Here is a 20,209-nt window from a genome sequence, read left to right as displayed (position 1 = left end):
TATTTCCTGATGGTGCTTTTGATGGCTACAGCTCAGAGCTGGCTTCATTGGCTGGGAGTGAGTTGGTGTTCTTAGTGGTAATGCACCGACTCACCTTGGGAGCCTCTTAAGTATTATGAATCAGTGCCACAAGCTAGGACTTGTGGTTCAAGCCAGGAGGCCCTGAGGTCCTGGCAAGAGTCAGCTGGAGGGTTCCAGAGTTTTCTTCTGTTTTCCCCACCACTACCACCATGGCTTGGAGACCACACAGTCGCAGCATCTAGCCACCCCACAATCCCCTGTATGCTACAGGCTCTTCTCTGCTTCAACCAATAAAACTGCTGAGGGCAGGGGCTGCTGTCTCTGTGTTGGGCTGGGGAGGGTGAGGACTCAGTCCTAAGCTTTGCCCAGATGTTGAAGAGGAGCACTTCTAAGATGCAAGCTGGCACTCATCTTGAAGTCACTCCTAGAGGCTGAATTAAGAGAGCTGAAAGAAACACTATGGATCAGGGAAAGAAGGGAAAGGGGAAGGGTGGAGGCATTAGGGCCCCGACATTACAAATAGCTCAATCAGGCTGGCAACCTGAGCAGAGAAATAGCCACAGAACTTCAGTCAATATAAATAGTTTTTATGTGCAAAAACCATAATAATAGATACCACCCATCTAGTAGAAAGGATTAGGAACTGCCTTCAGCCTTCATTTATTCCATAAATAAGTCACATCCTAAACTCAGCAAGCCCCAAGCAGTAGAATGAAGCTGCCCTGAAACTCAGCAGCCAGGGATTTGAGATCTCTCTTACCTTCCTCCTTTATGGAAAGAAAGAAGCCTTCATTTTTAAAGGCTGTGAAACCAGAGATCTCTGCAACCCTCTGCTAGTAAGACTATGTGACAAGCCAGAAAAGAGGCTGTGTCAAGGACAGGTTATGGGGTCAGTCCAAACCAGTTTCTGACCAAAAAGCCTGCCTTGTGGTGATGTCCATTTATAGGAGCTAAAATATAAAGAGGGGGCCACATAGGGCTCCTGCTTTCTTTCCACATGGCAGGAAGAGGACCCTGCTGAAGACTAGGCAGAGGGGCCAGCCTGGGAATTTCCAGGCTCTTCCAGTTCTTGGCAGGCCAATGTGGTCTCTTTTAAGAAAGATGAAGAGACAGGAGAATGCCAGCCTCCGATATCCCTTGTCTTGTCCTCTTGCGCCAGAGGCCACAGCAGCAGTGAGCTAGGTGACCAAGGTTTCTGAAGGGCTCACAAGGTCCTGGGGGAGGCTTTCTCGGGCCTCCTGCATGCGGCGCCGGGCTCGATGGAAGGCCTCTGCAAGGAAAGGAGATGTTGCATATAGTGAGGTGTGGGAAGGAACAGGGCCCCGCTGACTCTAGGTGGCAGCTGGGGAGGGAGGAACCTACCCAACACATTGTGAATGGAACTTTGCTGGCTGAATCCTTCCAGACGGTCCAACACACTCCGCATTCTTTTCCTGAGGGAGCTCGACTCCATGAAGGCCCTGCAGGGAAGCCCATCATATGGCCACATTGCTCTCCAGCCTTCAGGGATGAGGTGCCCGAGGCAGAGGTCCAGGGTCACTTACCTGGACTGCTGCAGACAGTGCAAGCGGAAGGTAACAGTGCCTGTGGTCTCTGTGCGGAGTCCAAAGCGGCTCAGGCGCTCCCCCTTGGGCACACAGTGGAGACAGCATCAGTTTCAGTAGACTGTAGACCCTGAGAGCCTTGCTAACCTCACTGCCATTCTTATCCCCATTCTTGGGGAGAGCAGCTGTTGGGAAACCTCATTGCATCATTCAGACCCCCCTCCCATATTCACATACTGCAAGGCTAGCACCATGCTCCCAAAGGTAACTCAGGGAGTGTTACAACCTTGTTGAGAATAGCAGGTTACATGTCTCTTTTGACTCCTTATCACATCTGATCACTGAGTCCTTCAGTAATAGGAGGAAGAAGGGGCCAGGTCTTCCAACAGGGACCAGAGGAAATCTCTAAGTACACTATTTCTCAGAGACCTGCTAGGACAGCAGTGTACATATCTGTACTTCATTCAAAATGTGGCCATGATTTCCAGTTTAAGCCATGGGAAGAAGGGTCAAAATAATACTGAAGTGATGAACAACTAAGAGAGAGACCTTAATCCAGACCCCACCTTCTACAGAATAGAAATAGGAACAGAACTTCCCAACATAAAGTCTCCCTGAGGCAAGTCACCTTGAAGGTTCCTGGTATCCGCACATAGGACAGGTCTTCTAGCTCCAGAGAACCACCGATGAAGAATCTCCTCAGCTCAGCCACAGGGCCAAGGTCCATAGGCCTCCAAGTGGAGACTCTCAGGGTGTGAGAGCCTGGGCAAGGGAAGAGAATGGGGCCAGGTCTGTGAAGGGCATGTGGCCTTTCAATGGCTCCCCAGCAATGACATAGGCCTTGATGCTGCTCTCACACCTGGTCAATGACAACCTGACCTTCGATGTAGAATATCACAGTGGTTAACAGCATGTACTTAGAAACAAATCAGACAGAAATTCAAATCTCAGCTCTGTCGGTGCTCACCTGTGTGGCCCGGACAAGTTTTTTAACCTTCCTGAGCCTTTTCTCCTCTTTCAGTATAATGGAAATAATGTCAACACCTACACCTTACTGAGTGGTTGGGAGAATGAGAAGCATTTAGCATGATGTCTGGCACTCATTAACCATGGTTTTTATTTGAAAACAAATGCTGAGTCATTGGCTAAACAAACGCCAAGAGCCCACCTACCACACAGCTTCTCCCTAGAGGCTGTAAATCCAACCAGAGGAGCCCAGAGCACATAACAGAGTCCACCAGATTGCTTGGTCTCAGGAAAGCTAGTTCTAATTTCACTTAGCTGTCTCTAATGGAAGGGGAAGAAATTCCTCAAAGGAACAAGGACTCTTTCAGGTTAGATGCTTCTGATTCCTAATTATTCTTACTTCTCACCAGTAGCATTTAAACTGTTCGGGAATGTTAGACTTGTTCCCAGGACCTGGGGCATATGGGCCATCTGAAGGGCAGGGACAAGAGGTTACCTGGGGTGGCAGGCAGCATCGCAGCCCCATAGCCTTCCACACGATACCGCTGCCAGAAGTCCAGTGAGAGGACCTCACAGTAGAGCACAGGCCACTCTGGGAGTGCATCTGGGAACAAGCAAGGGAAGTGTCCAGGTCATAGGCCCTCACCAAGAGAGCACAGGCCTAGAGAACCAAGGCCCAGGACCAACTGCTGAGCTACTCACCAGCAGATTCATCCTCATGGAGGAAGAGGGCTTCAAATGTGAACGGGTAGGAGAAGTAAGCCACCTTGTCCTAAAAAAGAGTGTCATAGGGTATGAAGGCCTCACTTGGAATATGTTCTCCCTGTGGCTAATGACAAGGTTAATTTTGTATAGGAAAAAGAAAAATTATCACCCCAGTGGGAAATAAGAGGCTAAGAGGCAAAGGGATAGCCAAACAAAGCCTCTGCCATTTTTAAAAAGACCAAGAGAGGCCAGACAGCCCCTGCACAGCCCACATAGAAGGGCGAGGCCTAACTTCAGACTTCCCCTCAGTGTTGTTGGCTTGAAATAACTTCAAACGTCACCTCAGAAGCAAACTGTTTTTCCCTTCCATATACCCTCCTTCATCCTCCATACCAATCCCAGGGACTTGGTGGCACAGGTCTGTGTGACTCCTGAGAGCTGCTGGATTGCTGGGCTTGACCAGTCTGAAAGCCAAAGACCAGACACAGTAAGCTCACCTAGGAGGAGAGCAAGCCCTTCAGAAAAAAAGAAAGTAGCTGCTTTACTCATTCACTTATTCAATCACCCATTACTATTTGCTGAGTGCCTGCTATGTGCTAATGTATCCTGGGACTGACCTGCTGACCAGATAGAAAAGAGCCCTCTCTCTCATGAAGCAACACTCCAGTGTGCATGTGGGGGGAGAGCAGACCAGACATAACAGACTATCAGGTGGTGATGAGCACTACACTACAAATAAAAGGCACAGGGTGACTTGGAGGCCTATTTAGAGTGGGGGTGAGAAAAGGCCTCAGAAGAGACAGGATGAGACTTAAACTCTAGAGAAACCATCCAAGCGAAGACATGGCCCAAAGTTTCAAAGGAAATGGTCCTAAGAAGGCCTAAGGTGGAATGAGGTTGGCAATGTTTAAGAAAAAGAACAATAACTGGACTGTTATAGGGGAGAGATAAGCAGGAACCAGCTCTTTCAGGGTATGAGGACTGAGTTTATGCTGAGTGAGTGAGGAAGCTGCTTGGTTTTTCCCACTCAAATGAGACACAGGTTGTTTGCATTTTTAAAAGCTCAGTGTGGCCACGGTGTATGTGGCAAAGGAACTGCAAAGGGGAGCAAGAGAGGAAGCAAGAGTATAAGTCAGGAAGGATGCATTGACTAGGCGAGAGATGGCAGTGTGTGTGTGAAGAGTGTTACAGCCAGCCTCAGCAACTTAGGGAGGCCTTCAACAACATAGCAAGACTGTCTCAAAATAAAAAAGAGCCAAGGATGTAGCTTAATAGTAAAGCACTCCTGGGTGCAAACCCTAGTACCAAAGAAAGAAAAGTGAGTGTCAAATTCTTCAGGGAGGTTAAGTAAGGGGAAAGTCACCACTGGATTTGGCAATATAGAAGTGATCTATGAACTTGAATGAGGAGTGGAGAAAGAAGCCTGATCGAATGCCTCTAGAACTGTCAGACTGGGTACAGAAGGAGAACTTATGAACATCACTTACTAGTAGTTGGCAATTCCACAAAGAAGTGCACGTAGAGATTGTCATACTCGTAGCCTTGGGCAGAAACTAAGAGAGAAAAGAGGAAATTGTTTCAGCTTATTGTGCTACCACCCTCAGCCCTCAGCACTCAGAGGCCTGTAAGTTCTGAAAGCAGACCTTCAGAGGGCCAGGAACCCTCTTTATGTCCAGGAAAGACCCATCAAGTTTCCCAAGTACTGCAGACATCATAAGGTATGGGGTAGCCCAGGGTGGCACAGATAACCCACCCCTTCAATGGACTCTTGCCCAAGCATCAAAAGATCTCACTTACCCACCTCTCCATTTACAAAAAGCCGGAGGGCACCTGGGGCGGTCTAAGGTGGAGAAAAGAGGGAAAAGATCAGGAGGGGTGGAGGGAACTGGCACTTCTCCAGCCCTGTCCCCAAATCTGCAAAAAACCAGACACTAGATGTACTACTGCACTTTCTACTGCACTTTCTCCCTGACATTTCTCCACAGAAATGTTTTCTTCATTTCTAAAACTCATAGGAGAAAGGTACGTAATTTAAATGGCAGGGAGGGCAATGTAGTATGGGAAGTTACCAAGATAAGCAATAGTAGCAATAGGAAGCAGAAACCCTTTAGATGGCTGAGGTCAAGAAATTGAGTTTTCTTTTTCAATTAGTAGTGTATCTGTCTTGTTGAACTTTCTTTAACAGTACTCAAGGGTGCTCTACCATTGAGCTACAACCCAGCACTCCCTGTTTATTTGATGGTTATTTCTTTTCTTTTTTTTTCTTTCTTTCTTTTTCTTTTTCTTTTTTTTTTTTTTTTTTGAGCCAGGGTCTTGCTTAGTTGCCCAGGCTGGCCTCAAACTTGCCATGCTCCTGCCCTAAATCATTGGGATTATAGGCATGCACCACTACAATCAGCTCTGTCTTGCCTAACTCTTTAACAAGGATATCTGTTGCTTGCACAATATGAAATAATAAAAGTAACTTTTTATGGGGGTGGGGAGAGAACAGTGAATAGTTCTCCTTGTTTCCAAATCTAGTAGTAGAACCCCTGGGATGGAGCAACACTACAGTGTGCATGTGGGGGGACAGCAGTGTTGCTCCTGGGATGAGGAAGGCATACAAGGACTCTAGAATAACCTCTCCAAGCTGTTTTGCTTTTGTTTTTTAAGAGCCAAAATATTTGAAACCCCTTTTCTATGAGGAAGTTTGGAAAAATATCACATGAAGAGTGAAAAAGACATTTTTCATATTAATATTTATTTTTAAAATTAGCTATAAATAATACATGAATGTGTTACCACTGATAAAAACCCCGAACACCTGAATTTGTAGAATTAAAAAGCAACAATCCCTGACATATTCTTCTCACCACCCAATACCCATCTGCCACCTCCCAACCTCATCTCATCCCAGAGAAAGTCACCCTCAGCACATGTGCACCCCTTCAGACCTTATTAAAAAGGTATTAACGGTTCTGTGTCAATGTTTTCAAACACATAATAAGGACTACACCCACTCTGCTGCTCTTTTGGCCTTCTTTTATAATGCATAGCATATTTTTGAGACCTTCAAGAGAGGTACTATTACTATCCACAGTCAGACAGTCCTTACAAAATTGCAGGAAGCCATGCTACCCACCATCTCAAAGTCAGTGCCCACGAGGCTGCTGAGATATTCCTTGTGTCGGCCATAAAGCTGAGGAAAAAAACCAAACCACACACTTCAAGATGCAGCTCAAAGCAAACCAGGGTTCCCTTCTGAATGGAAGGGAGAAAAGAAACAATAATGGGCAAGGCAGCGAGAGTCGCAGGGCCAAGCATCCCAATCACTGACACTTTTTAAAGTGAAGCACAGAGGCTCTGGGGTCAGCCGGTCTGGGGCTGCATCCTGGCTCTCACACCTAAAAGCTCTAAGTCAACTTAGCTCTTCAACCTCAGCTTCCCCATTTCTAAAATGGTAATAATAAGGGGGCTGGGGATGTGGCTCAAGCGGTAGCGTGCTCGCCTGGCATGCGTGCGGCCCGGGTTCGATCCTCACCACCACATACCAACAAAGATGTTGTGTCCGCCGAGAACTAAAAAATAAATATTAAAAAAATTCTCTCTCTCTCTCTCTCTCTCTCTCTCTCTCTCTCTCCTCTATCACTCTCTCTTTAAAAAAAAAATAATAATAATAAAAGTATTCACCTGTTCATCTCAAAGGGCTGTGGTAAGGCCTAACTGATGCATGTGAAGTGCCTGGCACAGGGCATGATAAATACTCAAATAAATGGCCACTGTTATTCTTACTACATTATGATAAGATCAAAAGTTCTGTCTGATATGTCCGCTTCCAGGTCAGAAGAGGGCTGTGAAGGGCAAGGCTCTTCCCAAACAACTGCTGACATCCCCTCAGAGGCAACCTTATCTCCCAGACACAGGGGCTTGGAATGAACTGGCTCTTACGTCCTTGAACACGCGCTGTTCCCGCTCCTCCTCCTCCGGCTGTGCCAGGGAGGACACGTTGTGGATCGTATAGTTCCATAACTCCTGCTTCTCCCCATCTGTCTCGATTCTGTAAGGTCAAGGCCACAAAAGGACCCCCTCTGATGATAGAGATAAGGTGCCCTCCAGATCCAGCCCAGGGATGAGCTGTCACAGGCCATACACCTCATGTCAATTCATGATGATGAAAGTGGCCTTAGTGATGACCAGGAGAGGGGTACAAGGTGGCAGAGCAGAAAGGGCCTCACACTAGACTAGAGAGCTTCTGAGCCTATTTCCATCTCAAAGTCACAGTGAAATCCTAAAGCACAACATCATTGGCACCCAGTCCTCTCACTTAGAAAACAGACAGGTTGGCCCAGGTAGTTTATAACTTATGGTTCTGTTACATCAGCTAGAGATGAGCAAATTCAGCCCAGCCTGACTGAGTTTATGCCTCCATGTTCTGGTTGGTCTGTTTATATTCAGCAGTAGGGAGAATCATTTTCAGGTAACTGCATTAATGAAAAGATCCCTTTCAAGCTAGTTGCACATTTTCTACTATTTCTTAATGGCCTATTACCCACAATAAAATGTGAACCATTGGGAATTTGAAAGTTGGAACATATGTAGGACTTTTCTCCTCAACTCGGGGCAAGAAGGGAAGCCAGGGAAGGCATGTCAGACTTCACAACCCCTTCCTCCCTCCCCTCACCTGTAGGGTCCTTTGAGGCCAGTGAAGTCAGGTTTTACTGTGATCACACCATTGCTGTCCACTTTCAGGGTACAGAGCACATGCTCATAGGTCTTATAGCCAAGCCTAGAAACCAGGAAATCAACATCAAGGTTCAGGATCACAGGGCCACCTCCAGGGAAAGAAGAGAAGAAATGAGCCCTCTGCAGGGGAGAGGACAGAGGATATAATGAGGAGTAGTTATATACTCAGACTTTCTTCTGAGTACACACACATACAAAAAGATCCTCCCTCCCATATACACCAGGTGACCGTTACAGGAAAGGATGGTTAGTGATAGAAGAGGGCAGGGACCTGAGCTGGCAGTGAGAACTTGACTTACTTTCCATAGGGTCCCAGATCCGCCATGATGTACATTGTTTGAAGAGGGGTGTTAATGACATGGTTGTTCTTGATGAACTCTTCTGAGGGTTCCCAGGTGACCATGCGTGACTTGAGGATGCCACCTTCCCTGGGAGGGACCACAGAAAGGGTCACTTCCATGGCACCCCCCTGAAAAGCCTGAAGGGGAACCTAGGGGTGTATACCCCAGTTGGAGGTCCATAGCAGAATGGGAAGCTCGAGTGGATGGAAATACTGAGAACATTGGCACAGGAGGACAGCGAGGAGCCCTGCAGCCACCCCCCAACACACAAACTCGCACTCACATCCCTCGCCTGTCCTGCCGTCGCCGCCTGACATTTGCCATTCGCTCAACCAAAAATGATGGCACCTCGCTGGCTGCAGTGGTCATTTTCTGACAGTGCTAGGAAAAGAGAGTAGCCCTGTGAAAGCCATCTCATCAGGGCCACATGGGGCCAGGCACCTGAAGGGAAGTCTTTCTTCTAAAACCTCTTCCAGGACCTGAACTAACAGGCACAGCCACCTCAGTTATACACAATAATGAACGGGAGAGAGGCACGGACAATTCAAAGAAGACTCCTATCATGTCTTCGTTTGCCCTCGAATTTTACAAATGAGTTATTTATGCTAATATTAAAATTGGTCTGCATTCTCTGAGCACACACCAATAAAAAGTTGGATTAGTTTCTATGGTATACACTGAAGTTAACTAGGTGGCTGGGAAAATACCAAATGGGATACAAATGTTTTGTGGAAAATCCTCTCATGGGTAACTGAGTACCAATCATATTTTTATTCGCTTTTCCAAAACAGACAACCCAAATTTTATGTGCTCCCAACCCACAGAATTCCTGAAAAAAGCATGTCAATCTTTCAAAAACTTTATTTAACACCTACTCCTTATAGATAAAGGGTCATAGATTAAAAAAAGGAAAGAAATCAGAAAATAGAGGATCTAGTTTCAATGATTTTAAAATCTCCCTGAAAAGACAGAACAGAACATATACAATGAAGAAAATGTAAAACAGCTCTACAGGGTATGTTGGAACAGGCAAAATGATGACAAGCCATTCCCTATGGCATATTGAATTCCTCTTCAAATGCATACCCTCAGAGTTTGGGCTGAATTTCATCTAGACATTTCTAGACCTCACAGACTGTCTTATTAGTTTGCACACTGTCTGATTCCCCAGGCCCTGCAGCAGGTAGAGAGGGGAACAGCAGCCACATAGCAGCCTCATAACTTGCAGTCTGTGCTCATTCCAGTTCAGCCTGGCTTCCAGAAGCTCATAGAAGTTGCTAGACAGGCTACTGGATTTTCCCTTACTTACCAGGCTTCTGCTTTAATAAACAGAACTGGTCACGCAAGGAAGTTATGACACCTGAATAAAGAACAATACCTCCTCCAAGTTGGTGTATCTGTCAGAGTCAGTGTAGGTAAAAATTCGTTGGTTCTTCCTGCCACCAGAATTCTCCAGCTTCAGAATTTCTTGACGGTACTGATAATCCAAAGGACTCTGACAAGCTGCTTCATTTTGGTACAGATCCACTTCAAACTGAGGTCACCATAAGGAAACAGATCTGCTGAGAATACTTCAAACTTTTGTCCCTATAACTGTTTCATCAAATCATTATTACAGAGTTGATACTATTTGACATACCATAATCAACTCTTATTTATTTAAATGATGGAGGGCAGGGAATACAAGAATGTTAGAAGCTAGGAGCTATAGTGATGGTCTAATCCAACTCTGCTGTTAGAGATGGCATACAGCTCAGAGGTAAGAAGTGCCTTACCCAGGATCATAAATCTGAGTAGTGGTAGTCAGTACAGTCAGTCAACATAAACACAACAGGGGAAAGTATAAATCATTACAGTTTTTCTGGAAATCAGATGGCAATATGTGTCACCAGCCAGATAGATATAGAATGAGCAGATGAATGACACTAGCTCACCTGGCTGAAGAGCTTCTCCTGCCATCCAATCACAATCTCTTCTTCTTCATCTTCATCAGGGCGGTGTCCACCTCCAAAGACAACAGAGTTAAATGTTTGAGCCAAACCAGCACTGCTTGCTCTTGAAGTTGATTATAACCAAAGTCCCTATTCTTGTATTTGCTACAAAACCAGTTGGAGTTCAGTAATTTGTAAAGCATTTGATCTAAACAAAGGCTAGAGAGGCTGTGGATGGACTCCAAAGAGTATGAGTAGAAGCCAAGATTAGAATCTGAAGTCTTAATTACTCTAATCTGAATAAAAGGTCTTGTTTTATAGAAAATACTTTATCTAATTCAGTGTCAGGAAATGAAATTTAGATATATGCCGAAGAGCCAGTCCTTCCTTAGTCCTAACTGTGTGCATTTGCTAGATAAGAACCCTACCCTTTTCCTGAAGCCATATCTAGAATCACACTGTCATTTAGGAGACAAGCATCAGGAGAGGACAGGGAAGGCAAGCAAATGATTTTTTTAAAGAACCAAATCTAATACACTCCTGGATGAGTTTGCCTTTTTCAGAGACACATGTTTCACAACACATCAGTTTTTACTTCTTCTCAGGAACACTTCTAAATAGAAACAACAAAAGCAGAAAGACTAGTGACCTCATGTAAGCACTCTGCCCTCTCTTCCTCACTCTTTTGGCTTCCTGGGTAAGGAAAATCAAAAGAACATTTCAAACAGGTCACCACAAGGAAACAGATCTACTGAGAATATTTAATCTTTTGTTCCTGTAGCTGATAATCAAATCACTTCTATAGTGCTGATATTATTTGACATGTTTTCATAACCAAGTCTCAGGGAATCCAAGAATGCTAAAGCTAGAAGGAGCTGGACATTCAAATGCATGTTTTTCAAGTAGTCTTCAATTTTAAAATTGTTCTTAAAAGTGCTTATGTGTATATTTAGAATTTGAAGCACAGTTTCTCTTAGACAAAAAAAAAAAGTCACAATGGTATTCAGGTTGCCAGAGAAATTTACAACATATCCAAAGTATAGTGTTTGTGATTTCACTACATTTGACCACAATTTGGATCAGTATCTTGATGAGAGGAATCATATCTTATTCAATTTTCATACACAATACAACAAAGTCATTAAGATTGCCTGGGTTTGTTTTAAGAGGTAATTCTACTGCCCCAGACACTTTCACTGACCCCCAAAAGGTAGCATCACCACCATAACACCCACTGGCAGTTGGATGAGGCCTAAAAGTGCCTAAGTCTATGATGTCCTTCCCAGACTGGGTAGCAGGCTGGTAATGAAGAAAGTTGCTTGATGTGATTCTTTGCAGATGAACTCTGTCAAGGAAAAAGAAGCCCAATATTTGTATTACAAGACATTCAACCAGAAGATGAACACAGCGAGGATCAGGAAACAAAACTGAGGAGGTGGAGTTGCAAAGGCGTGCAGATTGCAGACAACTCAGAGGGTGGGGAGCGGGGCACTACCGGGAAGTTAGGATGAGAGGAGTTTGGGGACAGGAACCCTGAGGGCTTTGGGGACGACAAAGATTTGTAAGGACTTGTGAAGGCTGTGAGTGGAGAAGGGTCCGGGTAGTGCGAGTTGTGCAAAGATCGAGAAGCAACTGATTAGGACTGTAGGCAGAAGTGGGCCTCAGAACAAGGAAAAGTCTAGGCTCGAATTATTTGAAGGCCTAAAAGCATGCAACCCCGGGGCTAGGTTGTATCTACCGGAGGCGCAAGTTGCACACGGGGTCCCGGGAGCGGTACACTGCCTCCCCAGTGTCGGTATTCCAGACGGCCTCCGCCATGACCGCCGCAACGATGCCGGAAAGCGCGCCTGGTCCAGTTCTCCTAGCAACGGAGACGCTGGGTCGGAGGTGGAGGAGCTGCGCGCGCAACCCGCTGCTCCCGCCGCTGCACTGCTCCTGGCGCTGCAGCCCAGGCGGAGCGTTCTGCCGCGTTCTAGAGCGCTTATTCCCGGGGTTCTGCGGCCCAAGACAGGACTTGAGGCGCTGTTCAGATGAGGACATAGGCACCACCACCAGCCCGCTTCATATATATGGGGAAATGGTGATGGGGACCAGACCCGGGAGATCTTCGCGGTCCTCTTTTCCCACTATACCACACTGCCTTCCACTGAATGCATAAAAACTTTGGCCTGAAAATCGGTGGACGTGACTGAAAGAATGGACTTATTCTTCTTAAAGGAGTCAGAAGGTTAGGTCACTTACGTAGACACGAAAATATATTTTTTGGAAGAAAAAAATGTGTCAGATTTATTAGTCATTGTGTTGGTACTCACTGAACCAAGGAAGTTGATGGTAAAAAAAAAGAAAAAGAAAAAAAAAAAGAAAGAAAGAAAACCAGCAGTAATGAAGGAAAAGGTGTTTCTATGAACTGGTTCTTCTCCTGGGTGTATTTGTTCTGGGCTATTAAGCCAATTTAGATACTACACTGGCCCCCTGAAATACCAACAAAGTGCTATTTAGAAGTCATGGTTTGTTGGTGTATCAATCAAATACAACATAAGTCTGGCTCCCCAGCATTGTGGGGATGTCAACAGCTGTAAACCTTTGACATCTGTTACTCCCTAACAGAGTAAGCAATTGTCCCCTAAATTCAGGAATCTCATGCTGAAAGACTCCAGCCCCATAACCTGAGGCCTTGTTGCGAAAGTAAAAGTATGCAATAAACAGGCACAAGTACCGGATAACCGGTTGAGAAAGAGCACTGCACCCATATCTCAGGACATGCTTGAGCTAACAGGAACAGATAAGCAGGAACAGAAAGAATGGAATGTAACCCTGTAGGTTTTCCGAGAACTAGTGAAAAGCAAGTTTACCCTAATGCTGGATTCAAAAGAACCAATGAGATACCTGTTAGTGTGCTAGTCGGGAAACAGCTCCCCTCTCCCTATAAAAGAACTGTACCCCAAAGCCGGGTTTGCCAGTTCACCAAAGCTTCGGCTGAGGTTTTGCTGTGCACCCGCAGGCGCCTGTGTATTAATAAACTTGCCTCCTGCTTTTGCAGCCAGTGTGAGGCGTAGTTCTCTTTTGGACGGGGGATTTGAGGGTCTTTGAATGCCAGTTTGATTATATGGCTTTAGAAGCCCTGAGTGCCTCAATATTTTTATTTTAATTTATTTTAATTTTTATTTTTTTTTAATTATACATGGACACAATGTCTTTATTCTGTTTATTTATTTCTATGTGGTGCTGAGGATGGAACCTAGTGCCTCACACATTCAAGGCAAACACTCTGTCACTGAAACACAGCCACAGCCCCCTTGGGATTTTTATGCTTTCTCTTTGCTTACTGATTCTATAAATTGGGATTCTTAAAATTGAGGTCCATGAGTGGGATTTTTTCTAGCATTCTGTATGGGACATTTTCTGGAAAAAAGTTCATTGTTTTTATCAGATTCTAGAAAGAGTTTATACCCTGATATCAAGAATGGCCTGATTCTCCACTAGTCTCATTTCCAACATCTCATTGAAAGGCATAGTTTTAGATCACACAGCATAATGGCCAAACTTTCTGTGACATCAGTGGTAGCCCTTCTACCCCTCTTCCTAACCAGGATGGTTCAGAGTTGACATTTATTGTATTCTCTCTAAAATAACACATTATTTGGAGAAATTTTTTAGTTTAAGAAACACTTGCATAAACCACCCTAAAGGCTAAATATTATTATCTCCATTTCACATCTGTTGGGGTTTTGATATGAGGTATGTCTCAATCTCTCAAAAGCTCCAGTATTAATGCAATTGTGTTCAGATGTGAAATGATTAGATTATAAGATGATTAGATTGTGACCTAAGCAGTGGATTAATCCATTTCATAGAATAATAATTTGAAAGGACCACTGCACTGGGTTGTACCTGTAGGCAGGTGGAGCATGACTGGATGGAGGTCACTGGAGGCCTATCTTAGTGTTGATCTATCTTGTCTCTAGCTCCTCCTGCTGTCAGTCTGCTTCCCAGCTGCCATGAACTGAGTGGCTTTGCTCCCCTGTGCCCTTTCGCCATGATGTTCTGCCTCTTTTGGGGTCCAGAGCAATGGAATCAGCTCAACATGGACTGAACCCTCTGAAACTATAAGCCCCAAATAAACTTTTCCTCCTCTAAGTTGTTCTTGTTGGGTATTTTGATCACAATGCCAAAAAAAAAAAGAAAGAAAAGAAAACTGACTTGCACAACATATTTGTAAATCAAGACACCAATTGAATTGCTTATGGTCAAATGACTAGGAAGCATAGAGCCTGAATTTATATTCCAAATGTTTTGATAATAGAGTGCTCCTGAGGAATGGGCTAATTGTAAGAAAAGAACCAAATGAAGGAAACAGAGAGGAGCTTAATAGTAACACCGGTTTATTTGGTACAAACCTTCAGAGGGAGGCCTAGCAGAGACTGAGACCCCCCTTCCACTTACAGCTTGGGGAAGTCACAGGGGAGTGAAGGAGTGGGGGAAGTTTTGTGGTTAGGCCGTTGCTAGGAGGTTGTCAGGGAAGGGTTCGTGTGGTTGTCACCTCCATTCTTTGAGGTGGTCACTGATCCATGTCGAACCAGGTATTTTCAGGATTCCAGTCCCAGACAACAATTTCCTTTCTTTGTATGATGATGGAGTATTGTCTGGAGTTTAGGTCAGGCAGAGTCACAGTGACCATGAGGTGGCTCTTATTTTAAGATGGAGGATATGTTTCAAAAGGGCATTACCTGGATCAAGTTCTTTCTGACTGTAATGGTACACTTAACAACAAGAATTAATCTTAAAATAATTATGCTGAATGGAACAAGACAAATGGGTACATATATGATTTTATTGACCTGAAATTCTAGAAAACACAAGCAAAGCTATAGTGACAGAAAGCAGACTAGTGTTGTTGCCTGGGGTCCGGTAGGCGATGGAGGGTGGGAGTCAGCAGGAAGAAATTCCAAAGGAAAACAGGGGAACTTTATGGGATGATGGATTTGTTCATTTTCTTGACTGTGTGCAGTTTTCACCAAAGCATACCTGTGTCAAAACCTATCTGCACTATCCACACATACTTAGCCACGTGCAATGTCAATGACTCCTCGATAAGCTGTGTTTAAAGTTTAAAAAAACATGGTCTGACTCAAACATATGAATCCTTTAAACTGTGCTGCCTCCTTATCTCTGTGCCCATCCCCAGCTCCTCTGCCGATTTTTCTTTCCTAAATTGGGCCCATCTGAGCAACATCTGAACAGCCCTCCAGTCTCTCTTCTCCCTCCCTACTTGGTACCTGAAAAACAGACTAAATTTGGGGACTACCCACCCTCCCCCAAAAAAACAGGAACACATTTCTCTTGCTGAGAGAAGGCAGCTAAAGGGCTGCAATCCCCAACCCTGACAGGCACCAAAGAAGGTGGGAGGAGAGATTGCCCACTCAGGCTTATCTAACACAAGATAAATCTGCACATGGGTTCCCTACCCTTTGCCACTTTCTTGTCTTTTCCTTAAAAGTTCTGCTAATTTTCAGGGATTTCAGAGATGAAGCTTTTGAAACAATTAAATTTCTTCTATCTTCCTTCAAAAATGAAAAAAAACACCTATTTTCCTATCAAATTGAATTTTTATATTTCTAGAGCAGTGAGTACTCCGACCTAACCTCTTTTCTCTCCAGGTGGGCAGGATCTTATACTGCCTGATAACACCTGGGCTATGCTGATTATAAGAACTTATGAGAGCAGAAGATAAGACTCACTCTATTGGGTCCCAGAATGTCCATATTTTTGCCTAATCATGATCCCTGGTACTCACCTTGGCCTTAGGAACAGATGTTTTTAAATGAAACAATCTTACAAGGAATAACAGATCTGATTCATGCTTTTCTCTCTATCCCACTTTGAAGATGGAAGAAGGGGCTATATGAATTATAAACATTCCAATTATAAAGCAGAGATTATCAGACTGAATGAGAAAGTAAGACTCAACCATATGCTGTCTACTAGCATAAAGACCTCACTTTAAATATGAAGAAACAGATTGCTTGAAAGTTAAAGGATGGGAAAAGATATACCATACAAATACTAATCAAAAGAAGACTGAAATTGCAATATTAATAGCAGACAAAATAAATTTCAGAACACAGAGTACTGCAGGGCTAAAGAAGTATATTTTTAAATAATAAAAGCATCAATTCACCAAGAGGACATAAGAAACTTGAATGTTTATTTACTTACTAATAGAACTTCAAAATATGTGAAGCAAAAATTGATGGACATAAAGGAGAAGTAGACAAATCCACAATTATTGTTGAATATATCCATACTTTTCCCTCAAGTTAATGAAAAACATGTAGATATAAAATCAGTAAGTGTATGAAAGACTTGAACAACATCATCAACCAATCTGAATTCAACCATTCTGAATTAATTGACATTTGTAGAACGCACCGCCCGACAACAGAATGCACAGTCTTTTCAAGTGCATGTAGGACAATGACTGAACTAGACCACTTCTGGAATATGAAACAAGTTCTAATGATTAGCACCGGCAGAAGACAGAATCAGCACACTTTAAGATCAGTCAATTGAGACAATCTATTCTGAGGAACAGAGAAAAAAAAAGACTGAATAAAAAGGAACAGCACCTTATAAGCCTGTAGGACACCATCAAGCATACTAACATATGAATAATGAAAATTCAAGAAAGAAAGGGGCAGAAAGAATAGTGTAAGAAGGAGTCACAAAGCTGAATGGCTGAAAATTCTCCCAATCTGATTAAAAACATTTATCTCTATAGGCAAGAGTTCAACACATCATAAGTAGGGTTAAACTCAAAGAATACATATCGAGGCGCATTGTAATCGAAATGGCAAATGATAAGAGGAGAATCTGGAAAACAGCAAGAAAGAAGCAGTTCCTCGTGTTTAATGGATCTTTCATGAGATTGCTCATGTGATCTAGCACTCCCACTCATAAGGATTTACTCAAGAGAAATGACAGTGTAGGTGAGTGTGCTCAGCAACATTATTCATTATAGTAAAAATGGGAAAAGCTCTAATACCCATCAACATGTAAATGCTTAAACAGATTGTATTGTTCCTATATAATGGAATACTACTTCATAATTTAAAAAAACAAAGTACTGATACATAAAACCACATGAATGAATCTCAAAATCATAAGCTAAATGAAAGAAACCAGACACAAAAGACTTTCTACCGTGAAAATGCCAAGAAATGGAGGAGAATGGGAGGTGAATTTTAGAGTTCCTATAATTAAAAAAAAAATTGACACCTTAGGGTTGAGGATGCAACTCAGTGGTAAGGTGCTTACCTAGCATGTGTGAGTCTCTGGATTTGATCCCTATTACTACAAAAAAAAATTATACCTCTATTCAGAGTGGAGCGTACAGGAATCAATATCATTAAAGAGATCTACTATTTAGATCTACCTACTATTTAGAACACTCCTATTTAGATCTACCTACTATTTAGAACATTCCTATTAGAACACTCTTGACATGTCACTGGAGACTTGGGCTAACCTGTGGGGACACTCTATAGGGAAAAATGGGACTGCCCAAGATAAAAGTAATCAATTATCAGAAGTAAAAAACCATAAAGATGGAAAATAGATCAGTGTTGTCAGGGATTGGATTTGAGGATAGGGATTGACTATAAAGGGGTAGTGTGAAGGAATTTGGGGGATAATGGGACTGTTTTATATGGATCAATGGTGGTGGTACACAGATCATGGCATCTGTAAAAACCTATAGAAATATGTACCACGATGAGTGAATTTTACTGTATGTGAATTTTAAACTTTTTACCAGTGGAAAGAGGTACTTAAATGGAATGCAAACTATGACAAATGAATCTAATTGTGTCACAAATGAATCATAACCACACTGAAGGGGTGAGGAAGAAAGGAGCCAACCTAAGTAACTTTCGAAAACAGTGTTCTGACAGGAAACTGAAGACTAAAGACAGAGCAAATTGTCCAAACACTACTCCACTTAGTAAATTTCTTTCTCAGTGGGGCTGGGTTAACAATTCTGAAACTGTTATATATGTATATTGAATAAATAAGTAAATATATTGTAGATAATGAGAACCATTCCTCTAAGAAAGAAATTACAGAAAGCAAAGGCAAGAGTATACCTAGTGATGTTGGATCCAAGTTGGAGTTAGGAATAAAAACTCAGAGATGTTTTCTAAAACATGTACAAATGGTCAGAAAGAAGTATGGCTGTGTATATTTGTATGCATGAATGAGTAAATGTATGCATGAATGAGTATCCATACCTATAGTTCCTAGCTCTGTCCACTGCAGGGCATAGAAGCAGTCACACCTCAGTAGAAATGAGCACACCTAAAACCCAGACCTTAGTTTTTCTAGATACCATTCTCCATTATAAAAGAATCAGGGTTTCTTGGAGAAATGATTGATTGCCAGGGAAGAAGCAAAATGGAACCTCATAAGTACCTCTTGGCTCAGTGGTTCCCATCAACCAAGACAATCCTGATTATGGTGTGAACCATTAATAGTCAACATGCTCAGAGCTGGGAAAGGGGACCTGAGAGGGCACCAACAGTTTCTGCTACAAGTACTTTTGGAGGAGGTGATCCCAGGAAGCTGTATGAGAGTGGGGCTAAACCCAGGTCAACCTGCTAATGCACCAAGAGAGTGAGCACCCCACCTTTCCCAGTTTCCTTCCAGACAGTGTGCCTACAGGACAGATGAGACTACAGGGATATTAGCACTGACAGCATCAAAGTCTCTGGGTGAATAAAATAGCTCAGCAATACCCAGAAGCTCAGCCTCTGAAGCAGTTTGCTGTGAATTTTAAACTAGCCCTAGCCAGATCTCAAATGCCTTTTCCCAAGAAACATACTAAGCTTCTGATAATCGATTGCTTTTATCTTGGGCAGTCACATTTTTCCCTACAAAGTGTCCCCACAGATTAGCCCAGGTCTCCAGTGATATGTCAAGACTCGGAGAAATAGGAGTGTTCTAAATAGTAGGTAGACCTAAATAGTAGATATCTTTAATGATATTGGTTCCTGTACACTCCACTCTGAAAAGAGGTGGAATTTTTTTTTATAGTAATAGGGATCAAATCCAGAGACTCACGCATGCTAGGTAACCACCTTACCATTGAGTTGCATCCCCAACCCTAAAGTGTCAATTTTTTAAATTTAAATTTTTAATTTTTATTTAAATTTTATTTAAATTTTTAAAAATTCACCTCCCATTTTCCTCCATTTCTTGGTATTTTCCTGGAGATCACAAAGAAATTAATCTCTTCAACAAATTCTAGTAAGTCAGCTTTCTCCTTTTTTTTTTTATTTCCGGAATTTTCTGCCAAGTACAGGGTTCTTTTTTTTTTCAAGTTCAGTCTCATTATAACCCTCTGACTTTATGCAAAGCCTAAATTATCTTTTGAAACGTACCCTTCAGTGGATACATTTATATCCACACCATAATTTTGAGTCAAAGTGTCGTATTGCTGGCGCCTAAAACATTCAGGGTCACTCCAGGGAAACTGAGCTGCACAACATAATCATATAAGAGACAAAGATACCTTTTTCTTTGGGGGTCCTGTGACGGCTCCTCTGACCTTAAGGATCCACAGAAAAAGAGCGAGCGTGTGCTGACCCCTTTTATTGAGGAGAAGCCATTCAAATGAGGCAAGGGGGCAGGTTTCAGGGGGCTGAATCTATCTTCATGATGTCCACTGTCAGCAGGTTGACTGACAACTAGGAAGGCCACACCCAAGGGCAGAGTAAGAGAAGGGGACACACAAAGGGCATTTCCATGGAACATTTTATCCCAAACAGGGCAAGGGGTTAATATCACAAAGGAACAGGTGAGCTTAGCTCGACCCATGGGGCTGCAGGAAGGCATGCCTACGCATGAAGACACATTTGGTTGCATTATTTCTACCCTTAAGATCGAGGCTACCATCTTCAGCAACTTAAGAGTAGCCAGATCATCA

General features: G+C 43.2%; 1 protein-coding gene across 2 annotated transcripts; it reads right to left on the bottom strand.

Annotated features, from left to right (window-relative positions):
• Positions 1-593: 593 nt before the first annotated feature.
• Positions 594-12,096, bottom strand: MKS1 (MKS transition zone complex subunit 1). 2 transcript variants are annotated; one of them, XM_081271177.1, is made up of 18 exons: positions 11,969-12,096; positions 11,466-11,575; positions 10,234-10,304; positions 9,678-9,833; positions 8,583-8,680; positions 8,258-8,386; positions 7,897-8,001; positions 7,164-7,272; positions 6,358-6,414; positions 5,034-5,076; positions 4,724-4,789; positions 3,630-3,700; positions 3,234-3,303; positions 3,028-3,135; positions 2,194-2,327; positions 1,566-1,648; positions 1,384-1,481; positions 1,066-1,291 (listed from the first exon to the last, which is right to left on the bottom strand). In XM_081271177.1, the coding sequence occupies exons 1-18, from the start codon at positions 12,046-12,048 to the stop codon at positions 1,200-1,202; spliced, it is 1,680 nt and encodes a 559-aa protein (XP_081127303.1). In that variant the 5' UTR covers positions 12,049-12,096; the 3' UTR covers positions 1,066-1,199. The 2 variants fall into 2 exon arrangements, with proteins under 2 accessions (XP_081127304.1, XP_081127303.1); XM_081271178.1 differs by lacking the exon at positions 1,566-1,648 and having other exon boundaries at positions 594-1,291.
• Positions 12,097-20,209: the final 8,113 nt, after the last annotated feature.

This window comes from Spermophilus citellus, assembly GCF_964194105.1.
Source record: "Spermophilus citellus genome assembly, chromosome: 17".
Taxonomy (NCBI): Eukaryota; Metazoa; Chordata; class Mammalia; order Rodentia; family Sciuridae; genus Spermophilus; species Spermophilus citellus.
The sequence above is the reverse complement of the archived record's forward strand: the minus strand, read 5'-3'. Positions and strand labels throughout refer to the sequence as shown.

Excerpts from the sequence above, each read along its gene's own strand:
- MKS1 (XM_081271178.1), bottom strand. The coding sequence starts at position 12,048 with ATGGCGGAGGCCGTCTGGAATACCGACACTGGGGAGGCAGTGTACCGC. Across the intron at positions 10,305-11,465 it reads TAGGCCTCATCCAACTGCCA|GTGGACACCGCCCTGATGAA; the intron begins GTGGGTGTTATG and ends TTGTCTTTGGAG. Across the intron at positions 3,136-3,233 it reads CCATGAGGATGAATCTGCTG|ATGCACTCCCAGAGTGGCCT; the intron begins GTGAGTAGCTCA and ends GCTTGTTCCCAG.